Source organism: Stylophora pistillata, chromosome 6 (assembly GCF_964205215.1).
Source record: "Stylophora pistillata chromosome 6, jaStyPist1.2, whole genome shotgun sequence".
Lineage (NCBI taxonomy): Eukaryota > Metazoa > Cnidaria > Anthozoa > Scleractinia > Pocilloporidae > Stylophora > Stylophora pistillata.
In genome coordinates this window covers 19,622,751-19,643,383 of record NC_142524.1, presented here as the reverse complement: position 1 = coordinate 19,643,383, position 20,633 = coordinate 19,622,751, and the positions used below count along the sequence as shown (strand labels likewise).

General features: G+C 38.6%; 2 protein-coding genes across 2 annotated transcripts in view; one reads left to right on the top strand and one right to left on the bottom strand.

The window, feature by feature from the left end:
- Window positions 1-42: 42 nt before the first annotated feature.
- LOC111327457 (uncharacterized) lies at window positions 43-15,500 on the top strand. The gene is made up of 11 exons (XM_022931650.2): window positions 43-144; window positions 2,478-2,651; window positions 3,060-3,170; window positions 5,707-5,736; window positions 7,136-7,231; window positions 7,749-7,769; window positions 8,655-8,758; window positions 9,754-9,784; window positions 10,670-10,764; window positions 11,945-12,419; window positions 13,528-15,500. The coding sequence occupies exons 1-11, from the start codon at window positions 66-68 to the stop codon at window positions 13,752-13,754; spliced, it is 1,443 nt and encodes a 480-aa protein (XP_022787385.2). The 5' UTR covers window positions 43-65; the 3' UTR covers window positions 13,755-15,500.
- LOC111327482 (uncharacterized) overlaps window positions 14,764-20,633 on the bottom strand; it is a 28,518-nt gene continuing 22,648 nt past the window's right edge. Inside the window, exon 5 of the mRNA XM_088725791.1 lies at window positions 14,764-15,904. Within this exon, the coding sequence (XP_088581917.1) occupies window positions 15,734-15,904 (171 nt within the window). The 3' untranslated portion in view covers window positions 14,764-15,733. The remainder of the gene's footprint in view (window positions 15,905-20,633) is intronic.

Genomic DNA, 20,633 nt, shown 5'->3' with positions numbered 1-20,633 from the left:
CTTGGAAAAGCCATATCTTGTATGATCACTCAAATGTATCTGTTGTAGTGTTGACGCTTTGCTAAATGTCGAGGATGTGGGAGATGATGTCTAGTTTCTTGAGACTAAGCGGTAAACGAAAGACACAGTCTCCTGAAACACCAGGTATTATTTCAATCATTTTTTTGCGTCATTTTAGTGTCATACAGCTTACTGATCGATCTTTAGATTTTTTTTGTGGCCATGCACCCAAACACGGCTGTGGGTTGCAGATCGGATATTCGGGAATTCAAGTCTTCGAGATCGATCGTATGTACATTTACACTGGTATACGGTATCTTTCAGGTATATATCTTATCCTACCACGGATATGAGTTATCTCGTTTTATATGAAATTTTGCTCTATGCTGTTAATACATGAGTCTGTATTCATATACAAGGTGATTTACAGTAGGTATCTGTATAAGTGAAAGTGTTTACTACAGTTACTTTAACAAGGTACAGTAGTGTGGATGCTTACTCGTACTTATTGACGAAAAAAATCAGGTGTTTAAGTATCCCCCACCCACCCCTGACCAGGCCGGGAAAGTCTTTGAAATGTCATCCTGTACGTTCAGTTAAAATCGCTCAATCATAATGTAAATCTTCGGGGCAGTTGCATTCTTTGAAGAACCAGGAAACGGAATCGATCAGCGCAATTCCAATTTAGTGTGATGCCAATGCAGCACAGTTAACATTGCTTAGGATAACAGCACTAACGGTATTGTCAAGTGCTTACTGACAAAACCTTGCAACTTTTTAGAGACGCGTTTTCTTGAATAAAGCACAGTGCATTGTCGTCAGTGTCAACCCCACATACAGTCTGTACCCATACTACAATGAGTTATGCTGTACACTAAATAAACTTTTTCAGACAGGAAACTTGACAAGTCGCCCCAAGTCATGTCTGCTGATAAAAATGCCAAGTTGCCCCAAATATGTAATAGATCAGACTTACAGACTATAAATAGGCTATAAAGTTGAGAAATCTTTATCACTAAAGCATTTTTTTGTCTCTGGCAACATCATAAGGAGTCTAAAAACTTTGTTCTTTTCAAACAATGAATTGAAGGGTTGATTGTTTGGTTGGTACTGGTTTCGTACTCACTGATGTTTCATATGCTTGAGAGACTTTATCTTGGTTTCCAACAACATCATGAAGACTTTGATTACACAGAAATAAATTGTATAAAGTTTACAGAACTGAAATATGTTTGGGTATAAATTGTATAAAGTTTACAGAACTGAAATATGTTTGGGTAACGATTCTAAAGGCATTATATGTTTCTAACAACAAAGGGAAGCATCATTCATTTCCAGCAACAAAATGAAAGGTTGTTCATTTTGTTTGTACTCATTTTGTACTCACAGATGTTTCATTAGCTTGAGAAACTTAACTTAGTTTCCAACAACATCATGAAGACTTTGACTAGACACAGAAATCAATTGTATAAACAGAAATGAAATATGTTTCAGGAGGATTCTAAAAGGGTTGTTCGTTTCTAACAACAAAGTTTCTGACTGTAGTTTTTTTCTATAACAACAAGACAGACTCAATTTTTTTTTTTCATTTTTGTTTAAAACCTACAACCATACAATGCTAGGTTACACACTCTACTCACTATTGATCATGAAATAGGTAGCAAGGAGCATTAAACCATTTAGATTGCAGCATTCAGGAAGGAATGCTCACAGCTTTCTATTAGTGAAGAATTTAGCTATTTGGTGGCCATTTACTTTTAGAACATAGCTGGCAGAGTCGCGCAATGAAATTCATTATACATAAGCGTGCTCAAAATCCTGATAGTGCACGCTGATAGCGTCAGCAAATCCGACTTCGCCAGAAATTTTTTTTTTCGCGCAAGGGGCCATTGTTAGTGCGGGGAAAAATAATATATTTCACAACAATAATGGATACAAACAGGAACTTGGCCTACTAGTCCAAAAATGAAGACAATGTTTTGACCTTTTCCCTTGGGCTATAGTTCTTAAATGAGGCAGAAAAAGAGAAAAACAAAGCAAAAGGAGACTCGGCATCAGCGCCGTCACGATTCCCTTCAACTGTTATTGTTGTCTGTTTTTCACGTTGGATTTGATGCACAATTCCACCGGCTATGCTCTAAAACAATTGGTTCTTGCTTTCAGCTGTGCACTATCAAGTTATGGAGCACGTGGGAAGTTTGGAGAGCACTCAAGAAGCTAGAGTTGCCCTCGGCTATCGCCTCGGGCAACTCTTACGCTTCTTTCGTGCTCTCCAAACTTCCCGCGTGCTCCATAACTCGATAGTGCACGCTAAAGCATGAACCAATTGTTAACTGTCAGCCATTCAAAACATTTCCTTTTCTTTTTATTTGTCTGCTTTCAATGTGATGTCTTTCATCAGAATGCCAAACAAGGGAAAATTGAAAACATGACTTAAAAGTTATGGACTAATAATTATTGAACAATATATCATGTAGATTCAGAGGCTGAAGCACATGAAGAGAAGCCACCTTCCAGTAAATATGATGATCTTTCCTTGAATGATAAGAGAAAACTTTACAAGTGTGGTAAAGACTATGTCACTTTGGACAAGATCCAGTCATGGCCAGAATACAGACAGAAAAATTTGTACTCCATATATGGAAAGCAAGGTATTAAAATGCATTAGGGTAACAGTCAGGAACTTTTTACACCCTGAGATCAGTTTGCATATTCTCCACACCAATCTCTATACATTTCCTAAGGTGCTGATGTGAGAATTTGTCTGACATTCAATAGTTATTGTAGTTGGTGATCATCTCCTTTATTCTTGTGGCCATGCATAATTTTTGATTCAGTGTGATATTGGAAGGATATAGTACATTTTTAATCAGTCACTGTTAGGGGCTAAAGGCTGTGTCATTGAATGTACTGTAAGTGTGATTGGCCAAAATCAAGATGATGGTAAACTGTGATTACTAGACTGTACCCAGCAATTACATTAACTTGATTACCAAAAATGTTTTGTGCCAAGATCTTTGTTTAGTTAACATACATATTTTTATCACTTTCAATCTCAGAAAATAGGCCTGAGAAACCAATGTTTGAGGTGAATGAAACCCTGAATGAAAAAATTTCATTATGGCAGGGTGATATAACCATACTAGAGATTGATGCCATAGTAAATGCAGGTAAGGTATAAGAAAGATACAATTTACACATTCTAACAAATGGCAGTTATTAGTGACATTTAGCACTAGGGTTTTCAGTGGAAACTTTGAAAGGTAAACTGTTGGAGGTCATGTGATCAAGCCCTGTGGTCACATTCGGAGTTCTTAACGCACATTTTTAATGCCAAGAGGTAGGTTTTCATGTAAGTGATTGTGATTGTGGAGGTCATGTGATCAAGCCCTGTGGTCACATTTGGAGTTCTCAATGCACATTTTTAATGCCAAGAGGTAGGTTTTCATGTAAGTGATTGTGATTGTGGAGGTCATGTGATCAAGCCCTGTGGTCACATTCGGAGTTCTCAACGCACATTTTCTATGCCAAGAGGTAGGTTTTCATGTAAGTGATTGACCTCAATGTTTTTTATCCTGAATTTGTTTTTAAGCCATGTACAAATCAGAAAGTCATGTAAACCAGTCTTTTTAGAACAAGTTTAGATATATTTTTTAGCGAATGAGTGAAAATAGGACTTTTTGTTGGCATTTGAAAATCAAACACTGGTGTTGTCTAGAAATTCAATATGGTGGCCTCTTCAATTTCATGGAGAGGTGTAGCTAAAGTGGTAGAAGCCATCAATGTCAAATGCCAAACCCTAACCTGAAACTGCTGTTTCAGGTTTGCCGTTAATACGAAAACCCTGGTGCTAAATGTCTCCATTGTTAATAGTAAACTTCAATCCTCCAACTCTAAACAATGAAACGACTTTTCTTAGTATTGCTATTGAACTATGAGTGATTGTTATACAAGGGGAAGCCTCTGCTTGAGCCTATAGGTGCACCCTGCTGGTCAGCTTATTCTGGTTTCCATAGCATGAAGTGACTAGGACTAATTCTACTCCCCCTTGGATGAAATGCCAGTCCATTGCAAGGTTACCCCCCTGCTCCCCCCCCCCCAGCATTTCATCAGGCTTCCCTGACAATTCACCAGTACTCATTTATGCTCCTGAGTGGAGTGGAGAGATAGGCACAGTGGGAGTAAAGTGTTTTGCCCAAGAACACAACACAGTGACCAGGCCTGGTCTTGAAATCAAACCTCTCAACTTGTAGTCTGATGCACCTGACCATTAGACCATTGTGTCTCCTGATTGATGTACTTGGTTCATTTAATTTAGTACTTGTTTCATTGCATAAATATGGTGTGCTAGTTCAAATAAAATGAGGGGAAATTTGGACTGATTGTTCTCCAACCTATTTGTCATCTTACATGTACATCTGTTATTGTTTATAAAGTCAGTGATTCCTCAGAAAAAAGCTGTCAGAAAGCTTTTAAACATTTTCATTAAATGTTCCCTACCAATGTCTGTTTTGAAAACTGCAAAAAGAAGATTAGGTCACTGTACTTTCTTGAGAGATAATTATGATGAACTAATCTTATCCCATTTATCCCATTTATCCATGTACTCAGGTGCTAATCATACACATTGTTGTGGTAGCTAGGAGCACTCTTATTTTAAGTTATACTTGACAAAAACCTGAAAAGAAGAATGCTTGAGCAAATGGAACGATAATCATAAAAATCATGTAATTTTAAACAACATTAACTTCAAAAAGTTTTTGAGTCATTGCCTTCATTCCGTATTAATTTGTTATGTTTTAATTAGAAAAATATAGGTCACTGTGCTTGTTAAAGAGAAAAATACCATGATGATCATACTTGTTTACCTTGTCTATTGATTGGAAAACAGTTCCTTGTTCTTGGAATGCATGTGTGTTTACCTGCCTGATATCGTGATTTTTATGCACAGTACAAGATGTGCAGTGCAATATTGTGTAATCATCTCAATATTACTGTAATTTCCGGCTGTTTACCCGCAGGTAATCTGTTGTTTTGTCCTTAAACACCCACCACTTTAGGTAATAGGGAGGTGCGGGTTATGTGACAATTTTAAAATCTACTGGTGGTTGAATTGAAGAAAATTCTCACCTACCTGCATTTCCACCTCTCAGATTAAATTTGTAGTGTTAAGAGTGCCACAAAGTGGCACGAAAACATGATGCCAACTCGAGTTTATTTCACGCACAATTAGTTGTGTGACGAACAAATTACAATCGGCATGCGTGTAAACAAAACCTTGATGGTGACAAAGATAAACCGAGGATAACCGGCGCATCAGTAACAAATTTCCAGTTAACACTAGCTTCAGCTGAAGAGAATTTTCCCGTTTTAAGGGACTTGTTAGGCCCAGTAGAACCAGAGATATCGATTTTTTTGACAAATCAACATGGCGCTGAATGATCATTTGCACAAAATGTGGCCACGAATTCGCATTCTGTCAAGTAGGCAACATTGTGAATTGTAGAGCACATTAATTTTGTACAAATTTCCTTTGTTTTAAGGTGCGGATTATCCACCTGTGCAGGTAATCTGTTGACTTTTTTTTTTCGCTGCAGGCAATAATCAGCTGGTGTGGGTAATCGGCTGTGCGGGTAAACGGCTGGAAATTATGGTACTCCCTCATAGTATAAGGCATAATTTCACTTTTTCCTTTTTTTTTAATAGCAAACAACTCTCTTCTTGGTGGAGGTGGAGGTACTTTGAATTATAATATTTAGTTTAATAAAGAATATTTTTATTGATGATCGCAAAGTTTCAAGTGAATACTACTGGTCTTTCTCAGGCAATGAGTTCAGCTGTTTGTATCTCATATAATAAAATTATGAAGACTTGAACCCTTTTCAACCCAAAATCAGGGTGCATATTCTCCATAGTTTCTCTATTAGGGTACTGAAAAGGAAAATTTGGAGCTTCTTTAGTTGACAATCATTACTATTATTCCTATTACCGTTGTCATTCAGCAGTGATCTTCTAAAGATAATTTAGATGCCTATCCCTTCTCAGGGATCAAAGGGTTAAGGCTCTGCTGCAATTGGATAGATTAACAGCTCCGTGCATGGCACATTGGCAATGTTCATTATGAGGTGACACATAACAAAGTTGACCCCATTGCCTGATGATTACTAGCAATTGCACAGGGGAAATTTTGCAATCCACCACAACTGTACTGTTAGATACACTTCATTATAATAATGAACATCAGCAACCTTTTCTTTTAAAACAGAAAAGAAGAGTTTATGTAACTATGTATTTGTTGACAAGGAGTAGCGAACAGATTCTCTTGTACATAGGAAGTGCTTACTACTTATGACTGCTTAAAGAAAATTGTCCTCACAAAATCATTCTCCTGAGTCCAGAATAGGAATCATATGCAAATCAGTCTTCTATGCACACAATAATAAAGACTCAGTAACCAGTGATTGTTTGGGAACTGAGCCACCACTCCTTCCTCAAACAGTCTCTCCTTGAAGAGAAACACCAAATACATAATATCCTATTAAATGTTTGGTTGTGTAGTTTTGCTGAGTATTTTTATGAGTTGTGCCTTATATTTTGACAAGCCTGTAAGGTGAGTCAAAAATTAATACAAACAACAAGTAAAAATACTCAGCAACACTACACAATGGAATGTTTTATAAGAAATTCATTATCCAACACACCAGAGTTTTATTTCAGTGCAGGCAAATTGCATGATGCAAGGAAAGCTGTCTAACAGGTTCTCTAGAGTTCAAATGCTGCAAGATATTTGTACTCATTTTGGGCGTTATTTGTACTCTTACTAAGAAGTATCGTTGGATACTAAAGTGTAGTAGAGATTGAGGTTACCCTGTAACTCTAATTCAATCTTCCAAGATATTATTTTATATTTTAAAAGCATCAACATCTACTTAAAACAACAATTTTTAGGTCACTGCTGACAGAGTTATTTTAGTCCAAAAATTGACTTGAACAGTTCTAATTAAAAAAATTATAGTAGAATTATTTCTATGTGTAGACTGATCTGGCCAGACAACCTCTGACTTAAGTTAAGTGCCTAGAGTGTAACTCCAAATTCTACACCCTTTAAGGTATGGTGTGTTCATTTATTTTTCAGTTGATGGCTGTATCCATCGTGCTGCTGGTTCAAGTCTTCGAGATGAATGTGCAGGACTCCATGGCTGCTCTACTGGTGATGCCAAAATCTCTTCTGGTTGGTATACTAAAATAATGTTTCTTAAAGTTCATTTGTGTAGTTTCTACTTTCCACACAAGTACTGCTCACTACTTTAGCATTACACACATGTAATGTGCATATAATCTCCAGGCATTAAAAATTTGTGTGAAAGAAAAAGAGCATTATCGAGAAATTAGCCAAACATATTGCTCAGTAACACCCAAGAAGACTCTAAAGAGGTCCTTTGAGATACCCTTGAGTTTATAATGTAAGTTCTTTTTTAACGGTATAATTATATTCTTCAAGCTGGTAAATATTTTCAAATTGGATACTGTTGGGTTAAGGCTGTGGATGATGAGTGCTGACTGTTACGTCTGCATGGGAATTTTGAAATCAGAGAAATTCTTTGAAGTTTGGAACAATTTTTCAAAAACTGAGTTTCAATTGCAGGAATAGTGGCCCTCTTATTAGTGCCACTGTTAAAAGGAATTTATTTTCTTCAATTTCTTTGAGTCAAGATTTATTTCCATCATTTGTTTTCTGTCTGAAACAGGGCATAAGTTGCCAGCAAAGTGTGAGTACCATTCTGTATTAAGTGCATGTACACTAATTTATTCATTGCATGAATGCAAAAAAGCAGTGTGCATTAGGACATAGAAAAATGTATTATGCCTGCCTCATGATACCATAAATTCCATCTATAATTATGGTAATAGGACCGAGTGGAGTCCAATTCAGTCTGTAATCATACAAAATCATGATGAAATCAGAGGACCCCAAAGAAGGAGTCTAATTTGTCTCGAGTATGATTACAGACTGAATTAGAAGACACAAAGTTCTGTTACCAATTAATCAACCATTACAATTAACGAAAAAAAAAAAATGCATAGAGATAATGTCTACAATTAAAAAAAACCTCCATTTTGGAAATTTACCAGTTTTTCGTATCATAAGTGGTTGTTTCTATGGTTATTGTGATCAATTTTGTGATTGGTGGATTTAGCTGACTGAACTCAGTCTGATTGGTTGCATTAACTGTCCAATTACACTGTCAGATTACAACTCTATAGAATAATAGTGAAAAAAAAAACCAGTTGATAGACCACTCAGATTTGAGGAAAATAATTGTAATGGTTATGATTAAATCTGTAACCTGTGATTATCAAGCCTTTGAGTCCATTATTTTATTGAGTAGTTTTGGATAATGATTTTTCATTCTTAAACCACAGCATATTAAAGGACCAATTCCTTGGCTGGTGATCTCAGATTATGAATTTTTTAAAGGAATACTCTTTTCATCATTTTTTCCTATCTGGATATAAAAATTAATAAAAAATCATAATAAATGTACCAGTCTAATACCAAGCAACTCAGGTAACACAAGACAACTGTCAATTTTTTTTCTTCAGAAATTACCTTTATGTTCAAAAAGGACGGTTTTTCATTTTATTTTCTACAGATATCATTCATACTGTTGGGCCAATTGGACGGCAAGAGAAGCTTCTAAAAAGCTGTTACATGAAGTGCTTACATCTGGTTAAAAAACATGATGTTAGATCAGTGGTAAGGAAATACTGTATATCAAATATTGTTTTTTATTAAATTTTTACTTTTAGTGTTCTGATTGGTTCACTCAACTCCGGTTTTCAGCTTTCAGTATAATTGCTTTTAGTGATTATAGAGACGACTACGCACTCTGATTGGTCGATGATTGCGTGGTATCTCGCTATAATTACCTTGCGAGGTGATTATAACTGGAACGCTAAATTTCTAAATAGCTGCTTCGCGTTTAGTTAATTTTACGGACAAAGTGATAAAATTTAATGCGAAAGAAGAAAGTTCAATTCCGAAGAGTGCAAAAGATGCTGTTAAGTTTGGCATAACAATTTTTAAAGGAAAGATATGAAGCTTTTCTTGATTGAATGAAATAAACTTGTTAAACTCTAGTTGAGACTGGCTGCTTATTTCAATACAAGTTATCAAGACAGTAATGTAACAGAATCATTTCAAAAATAACATATTTTGAAAGCACTTGGGCAATAATACTAAACAATTATTCGCTTCAGTCTCAATGAAAATTGTAGAATAATCCTCTTGACATTGTCTTGGGGATTATTCAACGTCATTGTACAACAAAGATTTTGCTTGTAGGCGAGTGGTCAAAATGCCACACTACATGAATAAATATCCCTAAACTAAAACTCGGGGATATCCAAAGATATACCCCATATGATATTCTCCAATTTTCAAACCCTACATCCAACACAGATAACTCTACGTTTAAAATTTAATTCAACATGAGAGACGGTTGTGTGGTTGTTACAGAAGAAGGAAATAAGTTTTTTGTTCATAAAATCGTATCAGAGATCACTGAAAAGTGAACATCTTTTAACGGTCAGCTTTTCGTAAACTTTTTTCCGCTCGTTGAAAAATATTTGAAGGATGATAAGCACAGTAGCTTACAGGATCGAAAAAATGCTTGTATTTGTTTGTCCTTAGACATTATTTTGCTCCTCAAAGCTCATAGTTTTCCTTTGTCTTGTTTTACTCTTTTGTAGGCATTCTGTTGTATATCAACTGGTATTTATGGTGAGTTGATACAAAAGGGTTGTTTTCATGTTATGATATCATTCAACCGGTTGGATTTATTGTAATAATGTTTGTCTATTCACAACATGTCTTTTAGAGAAAGATTTTTGAACCAGTTTTGTTTCAACCATTATTATCCAATCAATAAATAATGTGAACATTAATTTTTTTAAAGATGGCATACCAGTGTGATTCAACTGAACAGGCAGACTTCAAGATTATGCAGGCTTTAGGGACTTGAATTTGTCTGAAGCTTTCATAAAAAAATTAAAGTTTGTGCAAGATTGTCATAAGGTCTCGTTTAATGTGTGTCAAGAAGAACTTCCTGTTGATTTCCATGCAGAAATGCTTTCCAAAGAAATACTTGTCATCTTAAAAAACCACAAGTATTTCTTCTTTTGTAAGACTGTGTGTTTATGAAGCTTCTGTTTTACTAAAGAAGTGATATTTGACTAAGCTTGGGAAGGGTTACGAACCCAAGACTGTAACTTGTGATGTGGTTTTCCTTTGCTTAAATTCCCATTTCGTTGTTCTGTGGATTTTTTTTTTTTTTTTTTCACAGTTATCCTTCAAATTTAACTCCTGTGCCTGGATCTCATGTAAAACGCATAAGTGAAAATTCTTTGCTTTTAGCATTGCAAACATTGCACTTTTGTTCGTGAACACCCAAGATCGTATAAGAATTCTTTGTCTACTAGCTTCCATACAATTCCTCGCGAAGAAGATAGCAGAATTTGGTCCTACATCAAGTTAACACCTTATATCTGATAGGATTGATTGTGCCATTAACCTGTTAACAGGATGACATCTTGGAATTGCAAGGAAGTATTGTGGTACATGTTAATCGCCAGATTGTACTGTTCTCCTTATTGATGATTTTGACAGGCTATCCTATCTATGATGCTTCCTGCGTAGCACTAGAAACTGTTCGCAAGTGGCTCGAGGAAGAAGATGATGAGGGAAAAAAAAATGCTGACCTGGTAAGTTTGTGATAGAGAAGGATGTTTTTCATCCTATCTCGAGCGTGGGACAAAGAAATAACTTTCTCATTGAATTTTCCTGTTGTATTTACTGGCTGGTTCATTGTGTTGCGTTGTGTTCTAGGACAAAACAACCTTTATAGTCTCACCACCCTGGAATATAAATGGGTCTCGGCGAAATATCAGGGAAGTCTGATGACATGCAGGAGGGTGGGGTGGGGGGGGGGGGGTAATCTTGCAATGGTTTAGCATCCCATCCAAGGAAGAGCAGTAATACTCGTAATTGGTTCATACGATGGAAACCTGATTAGCACCAGATGGATGGGCCACTTGGCTCCAATAGAGACTTATTAGGCCGGTAATTTACACGAGGGCTAACCCAATCCACTGTTTTTATGCAACCAGTGGGCCTCGGGTATTCTTTATAGTTAGAGAAGCATCCTTCTGCTGCTAGCTCTCGGCCTTCTTGACACTATTTACAGTGAATGTTCAGATAAAAGATTCAGTTAAATTGAAGGTAGTTTAGAATGCGGTTTTGTTAAACAACGGCTAAACTTTGTCTAAATAACCGGCACATTGTATTTACACACATGACGGTATGCAGCCAGCGGTGTGCAGGATATGTGTCACATAAGAAAGTTCGTAATAGGCTTGCTCACCATGCAGTCTCTATAGCTCAGTGGTAGAGCATTGGAGTGCGGAAACCGAGGTCTGGGGTTCAATTCCTCATGGCGACTCATTTTTTTGGCTTAGTCCCCACGCGGAAAACGAGACGAAAGATATCTTTCTCTTCTTCACAGCCGAGCTCAAATTTAACCTTGTGGTTTTGTTAAAGAATCAATATTTCGCTTTTGTAGCCTAAAAGGAAGAAAAACAACAAACAAAACAACAAAGGTGAAAAACACAACGACAGCAAAAAATATATATACAAACGAAAAAAAGAAACAAGACATAACAAAACAAAATGAGTACATGAGCAACCCTACTTTTTTCGTTATTGACTCCACGTCCCTGTTCGTTTTTCTCTTCTTCTATGGTCTTGTCTATTTCATGGACAGTTGGAATTTTAAGAGATACTTTGCTGGTTTTATTTGTCGCCCAGAATTTCCGAAATCTCCGAAACGATATCCAGGCTCATTTTATTTACTTACCTAAATCATGTTTGTTTAATCAAATACAGGTGGATCGAATAATCTTCTGTGTTTTTCTGGGCGGGGATTTGGACATCTATAAACTCCTTATGCCAAGGTACTTTCCTTCAGACGACAAGCATGATCAGAGAGGGGACCACGAGGTAGAGGAGGATGATGACAAAGATATAGGAGAAGGTGAACAGCCTTCGCGAGGGGATGAAGATACTGAAGAGATGAAAGGTAACGACGACAAGGAAGTTGAAGATCAGGGGAGCGGTGTCGTAGAGGAGGATGTTGCCGAGAAAGAGAAAGACAAAAAAGATGAAAATCTTACACCAAAGGATGAAAAGGCTAAAGAGAGGAATTGGAAGGAAGACCCGGGAAGTGATGGACAGCAAAGTGACAGCAAGGAAGAGAAAGAAGGAAGGAAAAAAGACGATAAAGAAGTCCTGGACTCTATTAGTGGCAGAAAAGAAGAGGCAGCAATTGAAGGAAAACATAGCACCGAGGAAGAAGTTGAAGGTTTGCGGTGTCGGTATTGTTTGTTTTAAGATAATTTGGTTTTATGAACTGGGTTGATAATGTAAATTGGCCACCTTAAAACTGTGAAATGTTCAGCAGGCAACCGTGGACGATACTCCTACTCTTGTACGTTGGATCAGCGATGATCTGATCGGCCCAAAATAACGAATATGAAATATAAATATAGAGGCAAGACCGATACAACGTAGATAAGTAAATTTTAAGACGGAGCACTATATTTCGGCTGGCCAAACCAGCCTTCCTCAGGTGCAGTGGGAATCAACAGAGAATTGGGGTGATGCCTCGTAGATAGCCGTATGATACAGCTATCAACGAAGCATCACCCCAATTCTCTGTTAATTCCCACTGCACCTGAAGAAGGCTGGTTTGGCCAGCCGAAATATAGTGCTCCGTCTTAAAATTTACTTATCTACGTTGTATCGGTCTTGCCTCTATATTTATGCCACCTTAAAGAATTTCTAAGCTGATGTTTCAAGCGAAGGGCTCTGAATGCTCGAAAGGTCAACTTAGAAACTCTCTATGATGACCAGTGTACATTATCAACACAGCCTATAAAACCAAATTATATTGTTATACCCTCCCCTCCCACCGGCGCAGCACTACAGTTTCGTAAGAAACTTACCCCTTATGTTCATTTATTGTTTGTTTTAGTTCAGATGTTATCTACGGTATCTGTTATAACACTTTGCCAAAAAGAAATCTGTTATACCTTCCCTGTGAAGAATAAGCAATTTTTGAAATAATTTTTGCTGTTGCCGTAACGTCATTCGTTAAATGACCAAAAGATGATGAAATTTAGGTGCTGTGTTTGCGTTACTCAGGTCTCGTACCATTGCTAGTGTTATTTCTTTTAACTACATTGTTTGAGGTGGAAAATGTGGGGGGGGGGGGGGGGGAAATCCGTAAACACATTTTTTATTGAAAAATATCTCTTCGAAGGAAAAAGTCCCTCTAACTATTCCGGGAAGGTTTTTAATAACTGTTTTAAGGCTTTTTGACCATCATTGTAGTATACGTTACGCAACAGTGAAAGCTGGTTTGCATATCGCTATCTCTTGTCACAAACTTAGTGTTGCTTTTCACACAGGTAACAAAGTTGACGAGAAGGAACTACAAGCAAGTGTTCCCGATGCACTCAGGCTTGAGGAACTTTTAGAATCACCAAGAGATGAGCCCATGCGTGTTTTAAACGAGGAGATGGACCAAAATCCTCCGCCAGATGACCAGGACTCAGAAAAAAAAGTGGAAGAGGAGGCAAGTGACAGCACTAAAGGACAGGGTGGTAAACCTGCCTGTGGGTCCTGTATAATATAAGGAAGAGATGGTATAGGATTACAATTTAATGTTATAGAGGAATACGAAATCTTTACAACACAGATATATGAACATTGGGATTATTTCGTACCAGGAGCTTTTCGTACAAGCCTTACACCAAGATCTCCCTAAACCGAGGCTCGGGTGCAGGTCGATCATTGTCATTTGCTCTTAAGGGAAGGTTCTGCCCAGTTACTCTTCACACAAGAAAATCCTTTAAACGGGCTGTAGTGTTCACAGGGGAAATTTCATTCCCATTTACCGAAAAATACTGTTGGGGGAGTTGGGGTTACTTCGGTTGGAGTGGCACCCCGGCAATAAGCTCTGCTGGTGGGACCACTTGCATGGTGTGCATACTTTAATTGCGACAGAGTTGGCCTAGATACAAAAATCCAGAAAAATGGCTTAAAATTCTATCGGGAAGTTCTCCAAAGAATGTCGATAAATCTCACTTTTGTCTCTTTAAATCTCGAAATTGTCTTTAAAAATCCCGCCTTGTCTCAATTATTTTTTTGAAAATTATCACTTCATTTTCGTAAAATGCGAGATTCATGTGGTGAAATTGTGTGGAAGCTCCTTCAATCAGGTTTAAAATTATAACTTATTTACTAGAAAATAGCAGTGGTTCATCAGCTTTGTATTCTTACGTTTATCAGTCTCTTTCAACAAACGATAACGACAGGTTGGCAGAGTTTGACATTTTTATGGAGCCCGCTCGGAAACTCTGGAAGAAGGACCAAGTAAAATCTTTTTATGCTATCAGCTTTTTTTTTTTTCAAAATTATCGTCTAAAAATCCTTAAGTTTTCTAAAATTCCTCGATTTTTTTCAAAATCCCGATTGACTCTAGAAATGAATTAAAAAAAAAAAAAACATAGGATTTTTGTGTGACCCTATAACGGAGTCAGCCCGACTTCGTTCATGAACACTGCGCGTTCTTTTTAGAGAGGATAAGGCGAGATCTCCGAAGTTTGTCATTTGCAATCTGTTGTTATATTATCCAATCTTAGCCGTTTCTTTTCAAAATGCATTGTTGCCTCCTATTTCAAAGTCCTCTTCGATTTAAAGGCAGCTTTTCAATCGCAAAAAAAAAAAAAAAAGGGAATTTGTAGGAGCTATGGAAGGGCGGCATAAATAGAATAGGTTGTCCACTCATCAATGAAAGAGCAGTGAAATCTTCAATTTAAGTATAGCAAAGTAACTTTCATGGCATTTCAAGATTTATCCCTTACAACTTCAAGAGGGGATCTACATGTAAATACTCCTTGCAGTTTCAACATGTCAATATTATACATCTTGCATAGCTTTCTATGCTGACTTATTAGTAGGTGAAAATTATTTTGGCTTACAGAAGGTTTCTTGTTTGTTTGCAATCAGCTACACGAGGGTCTCAATGGGGTTCACCGATAGCCGTAAAAAGGTCGAAAAATTTAGCCGTTAGGTGTCAAAATTGACAAATTTCAACCGGTACTCCCAAAGAGAGTTCACCGTAACAAAAAATTTCTGGTGATAACAACTGGTATGATATTAACCGTTAGCTGTAAAGTGGCCAAACATTTTACCATTAGCAGTAACAGCCATCACTCCATTAAGACCCTCTCACTGATAACGAATCTTCTTATAATGAGTGTACAGTGTTAGGCTTTATTTGCTCGGCAGTGATCCACATGATGTACCTTTATCTTTGCTAAATTTTGAAGTGTGACAGCAAGATTATGACAATTAAATTTGACTCAATTAACCTGGATATACATGTGCTGCTGCATGAGGGACTTGAATCTCTTGTAAAGAGAAGTGAGCAAAATCATATGCACCAGCAAAAATGTACGGGAGAACAGAGTCAGGACAAACAAACTATCAGTACTGCTTTGTAGATCACATGAGAGAAACGTGACTCGAACAATGTCAAGTAACTACAACTGGTGACCAATAGAAGGTCATTAATAATACTCTGATCAGTTTAGGCCGTCATCTTTTTTCTCAGACTGTGCAGCTTATGTTTCCTCTCAGATCGTCGAAATTGATGTGTGCCCAACCGTCAGAGCTGAGGTCGACCAGTCGAAGTTGAGCATTGTTACCAATGAACTCTTTGACATTCCACTCCTTTCGGGTCATTGTCTCACTACAATCGCCGGTTTCATTCTTCACAGCCTGAGACATAAAAAAATAATATATATATATATATATATGCGCATATATACACACCCGTTTTCAAAAAGGTTTTCACATGGAGATATATATCTATATCTTTTGTTTTCTTGCACGTGCGCTCGTGTGCATATTTTACATGTCATTGTCCAACATGTGAAAAATCTCATTTTTAATGAGAAATTCTCTCTCTGTCGGGTTCTGTTTCACTTTGAAAAGAACATGCTGTTTTGTTCTTTCGTTTGAAAAATGCCCTACCCTTGCAGTACAGATTTGCGATGGCGAATCATTTGGCTTATTTTGGGAATGAGGAAACCAGCCCGCGAAGCAGCCGAGTTATTAGGCGTCACTCAAAGAACGATTTTTAATATTTTGTGTGGTTTCCGTAGAAATGGCAATGTTCTGCCATACCGAATTGGTAGGCCAAATGTCATGGCATCTATAGCAAGGGAGGAAGCATTTATATTGATGGTCATACATTTATCTTGTATGTTATATTGTAAGCTGTACACTATCAAGAAAATATTTGTGGCCTAGAGACGTGAAAAATGCACACGAGCGCACGTGCAAAAAACAAAAGTATATTTATTTATATATATATATCTATATATAAATATCTATATATAAATATATATAACTGCAGACTGTACTTTTTTTTTTAAATCAATGTTTTATTTACAGAGGTAGTTGATTACTTACAATGATTGATTATAATAATTGGATAATTTAGATACGGGGATTGCGATCACAACAAATCAGGGAAAATTACATTTGATCGTAAATAACAGAACATTTGAAGGTGAATACCGCTGTGCAGTGCGGCGCATTGGGGAACTAATGCATTACTAGGGATTCATTGTTCGTAGCTTGTGGACGAGTTGGATTACATTAAAGGCGTAAGTGCTAGTTGTTCAGGAAAGGTTTCATATTCTTTACAATATTTGCAGGTGGGGGGGGGAGCCTCTGCACAGTGCACCAATTAAGGAGACCCGACGAAGGGGCTTGTTGGAGAGAGGGGTTAATCTTTCTTATAAGTTGCTGATTCGCAAAGGAGCACAGGACATTTCGGTGAGCCCAGAATGTGGTTAAGATGGCGTGAGGTGTAATGTGAAAGGCGGCTGTTATGCGTTGGCGAATGCGGGTCTTAATTTTAGAGATAATGGTTTGAGCGGATGGCCGTTTAGATTCGAAAGTGTCGAGGTTCCGGGCGGCCCACAGCTCATTTAGGGTGAGTTTTATTAGAAAGGAGGTGATGGCATTTGAATGCGCCCAAGAGGAGCCTTGGGGCAGCCCTTGGCGTAATAAAATAATCATATCAAACTGTTTCCCTACTGCGAGGGACATTTGTTTTTGTCGGTTCCAGCCTGGCGCGGCCGCTAACCCAGATGCCCTCCTGAGCAAATTTTCAAAATGGCGGACAAGCCAAAGAGAGAGATAAGAGAACCAAAGCGATTCTGCAACGAATACTCAGCATACACCCCTGTTAAAAAGGTCATTTCACAGAGAAAAGATACAAAATTGTATGATGTTGAAGTCACGGAGGTTGACAAACCCAACAAGAGACTGAAAATTCACTACATTGGTTACAGTACACGCCTCGAGGAGTGGAGACCCTTCGGGGACGGTGAAACATCTGAATATTTTCCTTCGAAATTGTATAGATTAGTAGGCTGCAACAAAAATTTATTGGACGACGTTTAGGGTAAAAACAACAATCTAACCTGAAAAAAATGTATTTATTCCGACTCTTTCGGATAATAACTTTACAAATCTTACTCGTTTATCTCGTAAGTAAACGATGGTAAATTAATACCCGAAGCGCTTTCCGAGCTACCCGATTCTTCTCCCACTGCTTTCACGCTTATAAAACAAGAAACGAGCAAAAGGAGGAAGGTGTGGCTGCTTTGACTAGCCATTTAACGAGGTTCAATCTGTTGCTTGTTCGACAATTTACATATCAAAACAAAGGAAATTTGTTCTTCTCTGATTTTGGCGGTATATTTTCAATTTGCGCTTGCGTAAGAGAGAAATCGACCAAGACTCCTTGCTCGGTCTTGTTTTGACCACGAACGCCTTCTTAAATTTGACGGACCCGCTCGGCGGAAAAGGTCAAAATGACGAGGGAAAAACTTTACTTTGTAGTACGAAAATACACAAAATGGAAAGCCATGATATTATAGTTCAATATTTCGGTGGTACATTGTTAACTTTTTATACAGAGAGTCGGCGAGATGATATAACATCCAAAAATCGCACTCGATTTGAGTGGGCCGCTGAGGTGGGCGTGGTCACGAAATTCAGTAAGAGACTATTTGTACCCCGTGAGTTTGATATGGATTCGGAAAGTAAAAGAGGTTGATCATAAAACTGATTTATCAGATTTGACATCCAGCTCCACACAGGAGACACGAGGCGGCTCGAGCAGAAAGCATGAGTTATCGTTTCCTGCTCGCCACAGCCCGCGCATTGATCGATCACGGCGAACTGGCGCCATGACTTGAGATAAGCCCTTGTTTTGACCACACCGTGAGCGATCCGCCACGCTATTTCGCTTTCCCAATTGGTACTCAGACCAGCACCGAAGATTTCCTGCCAGACATTTTGCCAAGTGAGTTTACAGCCCAACCGTCGCTCCCACTGTTCGACGCAAGGGAGCCGCTGGGGAGGAGGGGGTGTTAGCCTTGAGTAAAAGGTTCTCACCGTGAGATCGGGGAGGGAGTCGAAATTCACCCCCACCCGGTCGACTGTTGTCAGGGCAGCGCGGTAAATGGGGGGTTGTTCATCCCTGGATACTTGGGAACGTCATTGGAGCGGAGAAATGCCCAACTTTTAATTCTGCGGCTCAGCGGAAAGCCGACCCAATATCGCGCAAAAAAGACCCATTTGGCCGCGTAAGTCGCGTCACCCACCGGGGGAATCCATCGGAGTTTAAGGGCTCGCGATTTTTCCAGGGGATGTACAGCGGACAAACCTCCTTGTTGCCATGGTAATCAACAGACCTCGCGTTTAACAAGTTCTGTTTTTCCGTTCCAAAGGAACTCCCAAATGTCAGGCATTTTGACCACTGTCGCAGTGTACCAAAGTCCCGAAGCTCCAAGCGTGTTAATGAGCATAGATTTTCCTTTTAGGGACAGGGTCCTAGTGCGCCGGAGGTCAAGACGGTTTTCAAGTTTTTTAACCCGAGTCTCCCAGTTAGCCTGTTCTGTGTTAGCGTTACCCAAGCAGACCCCGAGGATTTTAAGCTTATCGGCTACCCATGTGATACTAACGGGGCTTGTGGTTCTTCCGGCCTGGGAGCCTATCCATAAGCCCTCGGTCTTCTTGGGATTAAGGCGTGAGCCGGAGCCTCGCTCGAAGGTGTTAATTAGGTTAAAAGCGCGGGTTATAGAAAATTCGTTAGCCAAGTTGGTCCGTCAATGTATGCAAATCTGGAATTCCCTTAACCCCCAAGCTGTTATCGCCTCCCCATTTATCCAACCGGATGTCTGGAACACAATTGAAATCGCCTGCGATAATTATTTCTGTATTGTGCATGACGTGACGCCACAAACTCGCGAAGAACGTGGCGCGTTCAGAAGGTGGATTTGGAGCGTAAATATTGAGAACTTGAAAAGAACGGGTGTCTGCTTTGATTTTCGCAGTGACCACCCGGCCCGCTGTGTCGATAGAAAAATTTTCGATTCCAACTGTGCTCTGGGGGTGGATAAGCAAGCCCACTCCGGCCGATCGTGCTGTGCCTGGAGACCAGCATGCGTGACCGCCCCAGTGTTTCTCGCACAGCTTACCTTTCGTGACATCCGGTAAATGTGTCTCCTGAAGGAGATAGATGTCAAAATTCTGCCGTTTGAGATGATTAAAAACTTTGTCCCGCTTGGGAAATTCGGCGATGCCATTTACATTGAGTGAGCAAATAGACACCGCCATAATTAAAGGAAACGGAAAAATGAAGTTGAAAGCGAACATTACAAACTAAGCATTCAGGAAAAGTTTGTAGTAATAATAATAATAATAATTTACATTTCTAGAGCGCTAAAATTATAAAATATTCTAAAGCGCTTTACAACATATTACCTACAAATATTAAAATGATAAACGACAAAATATCAAAACAAACTGTAAGCCAGCTTGAATAGATGTGTCTTAAGCTTTGACTTAAAAATCGTTACATTTGGACTGTTTCGAATTTCAAGCGGCAGTTCGTTCCACAGAAAAGGTCCAGAACGGGCAAAGGCACGATCACCAAAGGTCTTAAAGTTAGTTCTTGGGACCATAAGGAGACCCTGATCGCAGGAACGTAGCTGATGACCCTTGACACTGTGTGGCTGCAGATATTCTTTTATGTATAGTGGGCCTTGGTTATTTAAAGCTTTATAAATTAAAAGTAACAACTTAAAATGGACGCGATAAGCCACAGGAAGCCAGTGAAGATTATATAAGGCGGACGAGATGTGGTGAAACTTGGGAATCCTAAAAATTAGTCGAGCAGCGGCGTTGAGCACCTACGACTTGTGCAAGCGTCAGCTTGCACAAGTCTGCTTGGGCGACTTGGAAAAATTCGAGAAGCTTCGCAAAAGCGTCAGCTTGCACAGTTTCAGTAAGCCCTTGCCATTGTTGTTGCGTGGCGTTGGAAACTTTTAGCTGGCGACCTCGTTTTTTTGTGATCACCGTGTTGGTGGTAACAGTAGTAACCTTGGCACTTGTAGAAAAAAGCGGCCGGCGCCGCTTTCATAAA

What these genes read in the sequence shown, in the direction of transcription:
- LOC111327457 (XM_022931650.2), top strand. Translation starts at nt 66, where the DNA reads ATGTCGAGGATGTGGGAGATGATGTCTAGTTTCTTGAGACTAAGCGGT. An exon ending in CTCCATATATGGAAAGCAAG is followed by an intron (nt 2,652 to 3,059) that starts GTATTAAAATGC and finishes TTTCAATCTCAG; the next exon opens with AAAATAGGCCTGAGAAACCA. An exon ending in GCATAAGTTGCCAGCAAAGT is followed by an intron (nt 7,770 to 8,654) that starts GTGAGTACCATT and finishes TATTTTCTACAG; the next exon opens with ATATCATTCATACTGTTGGG.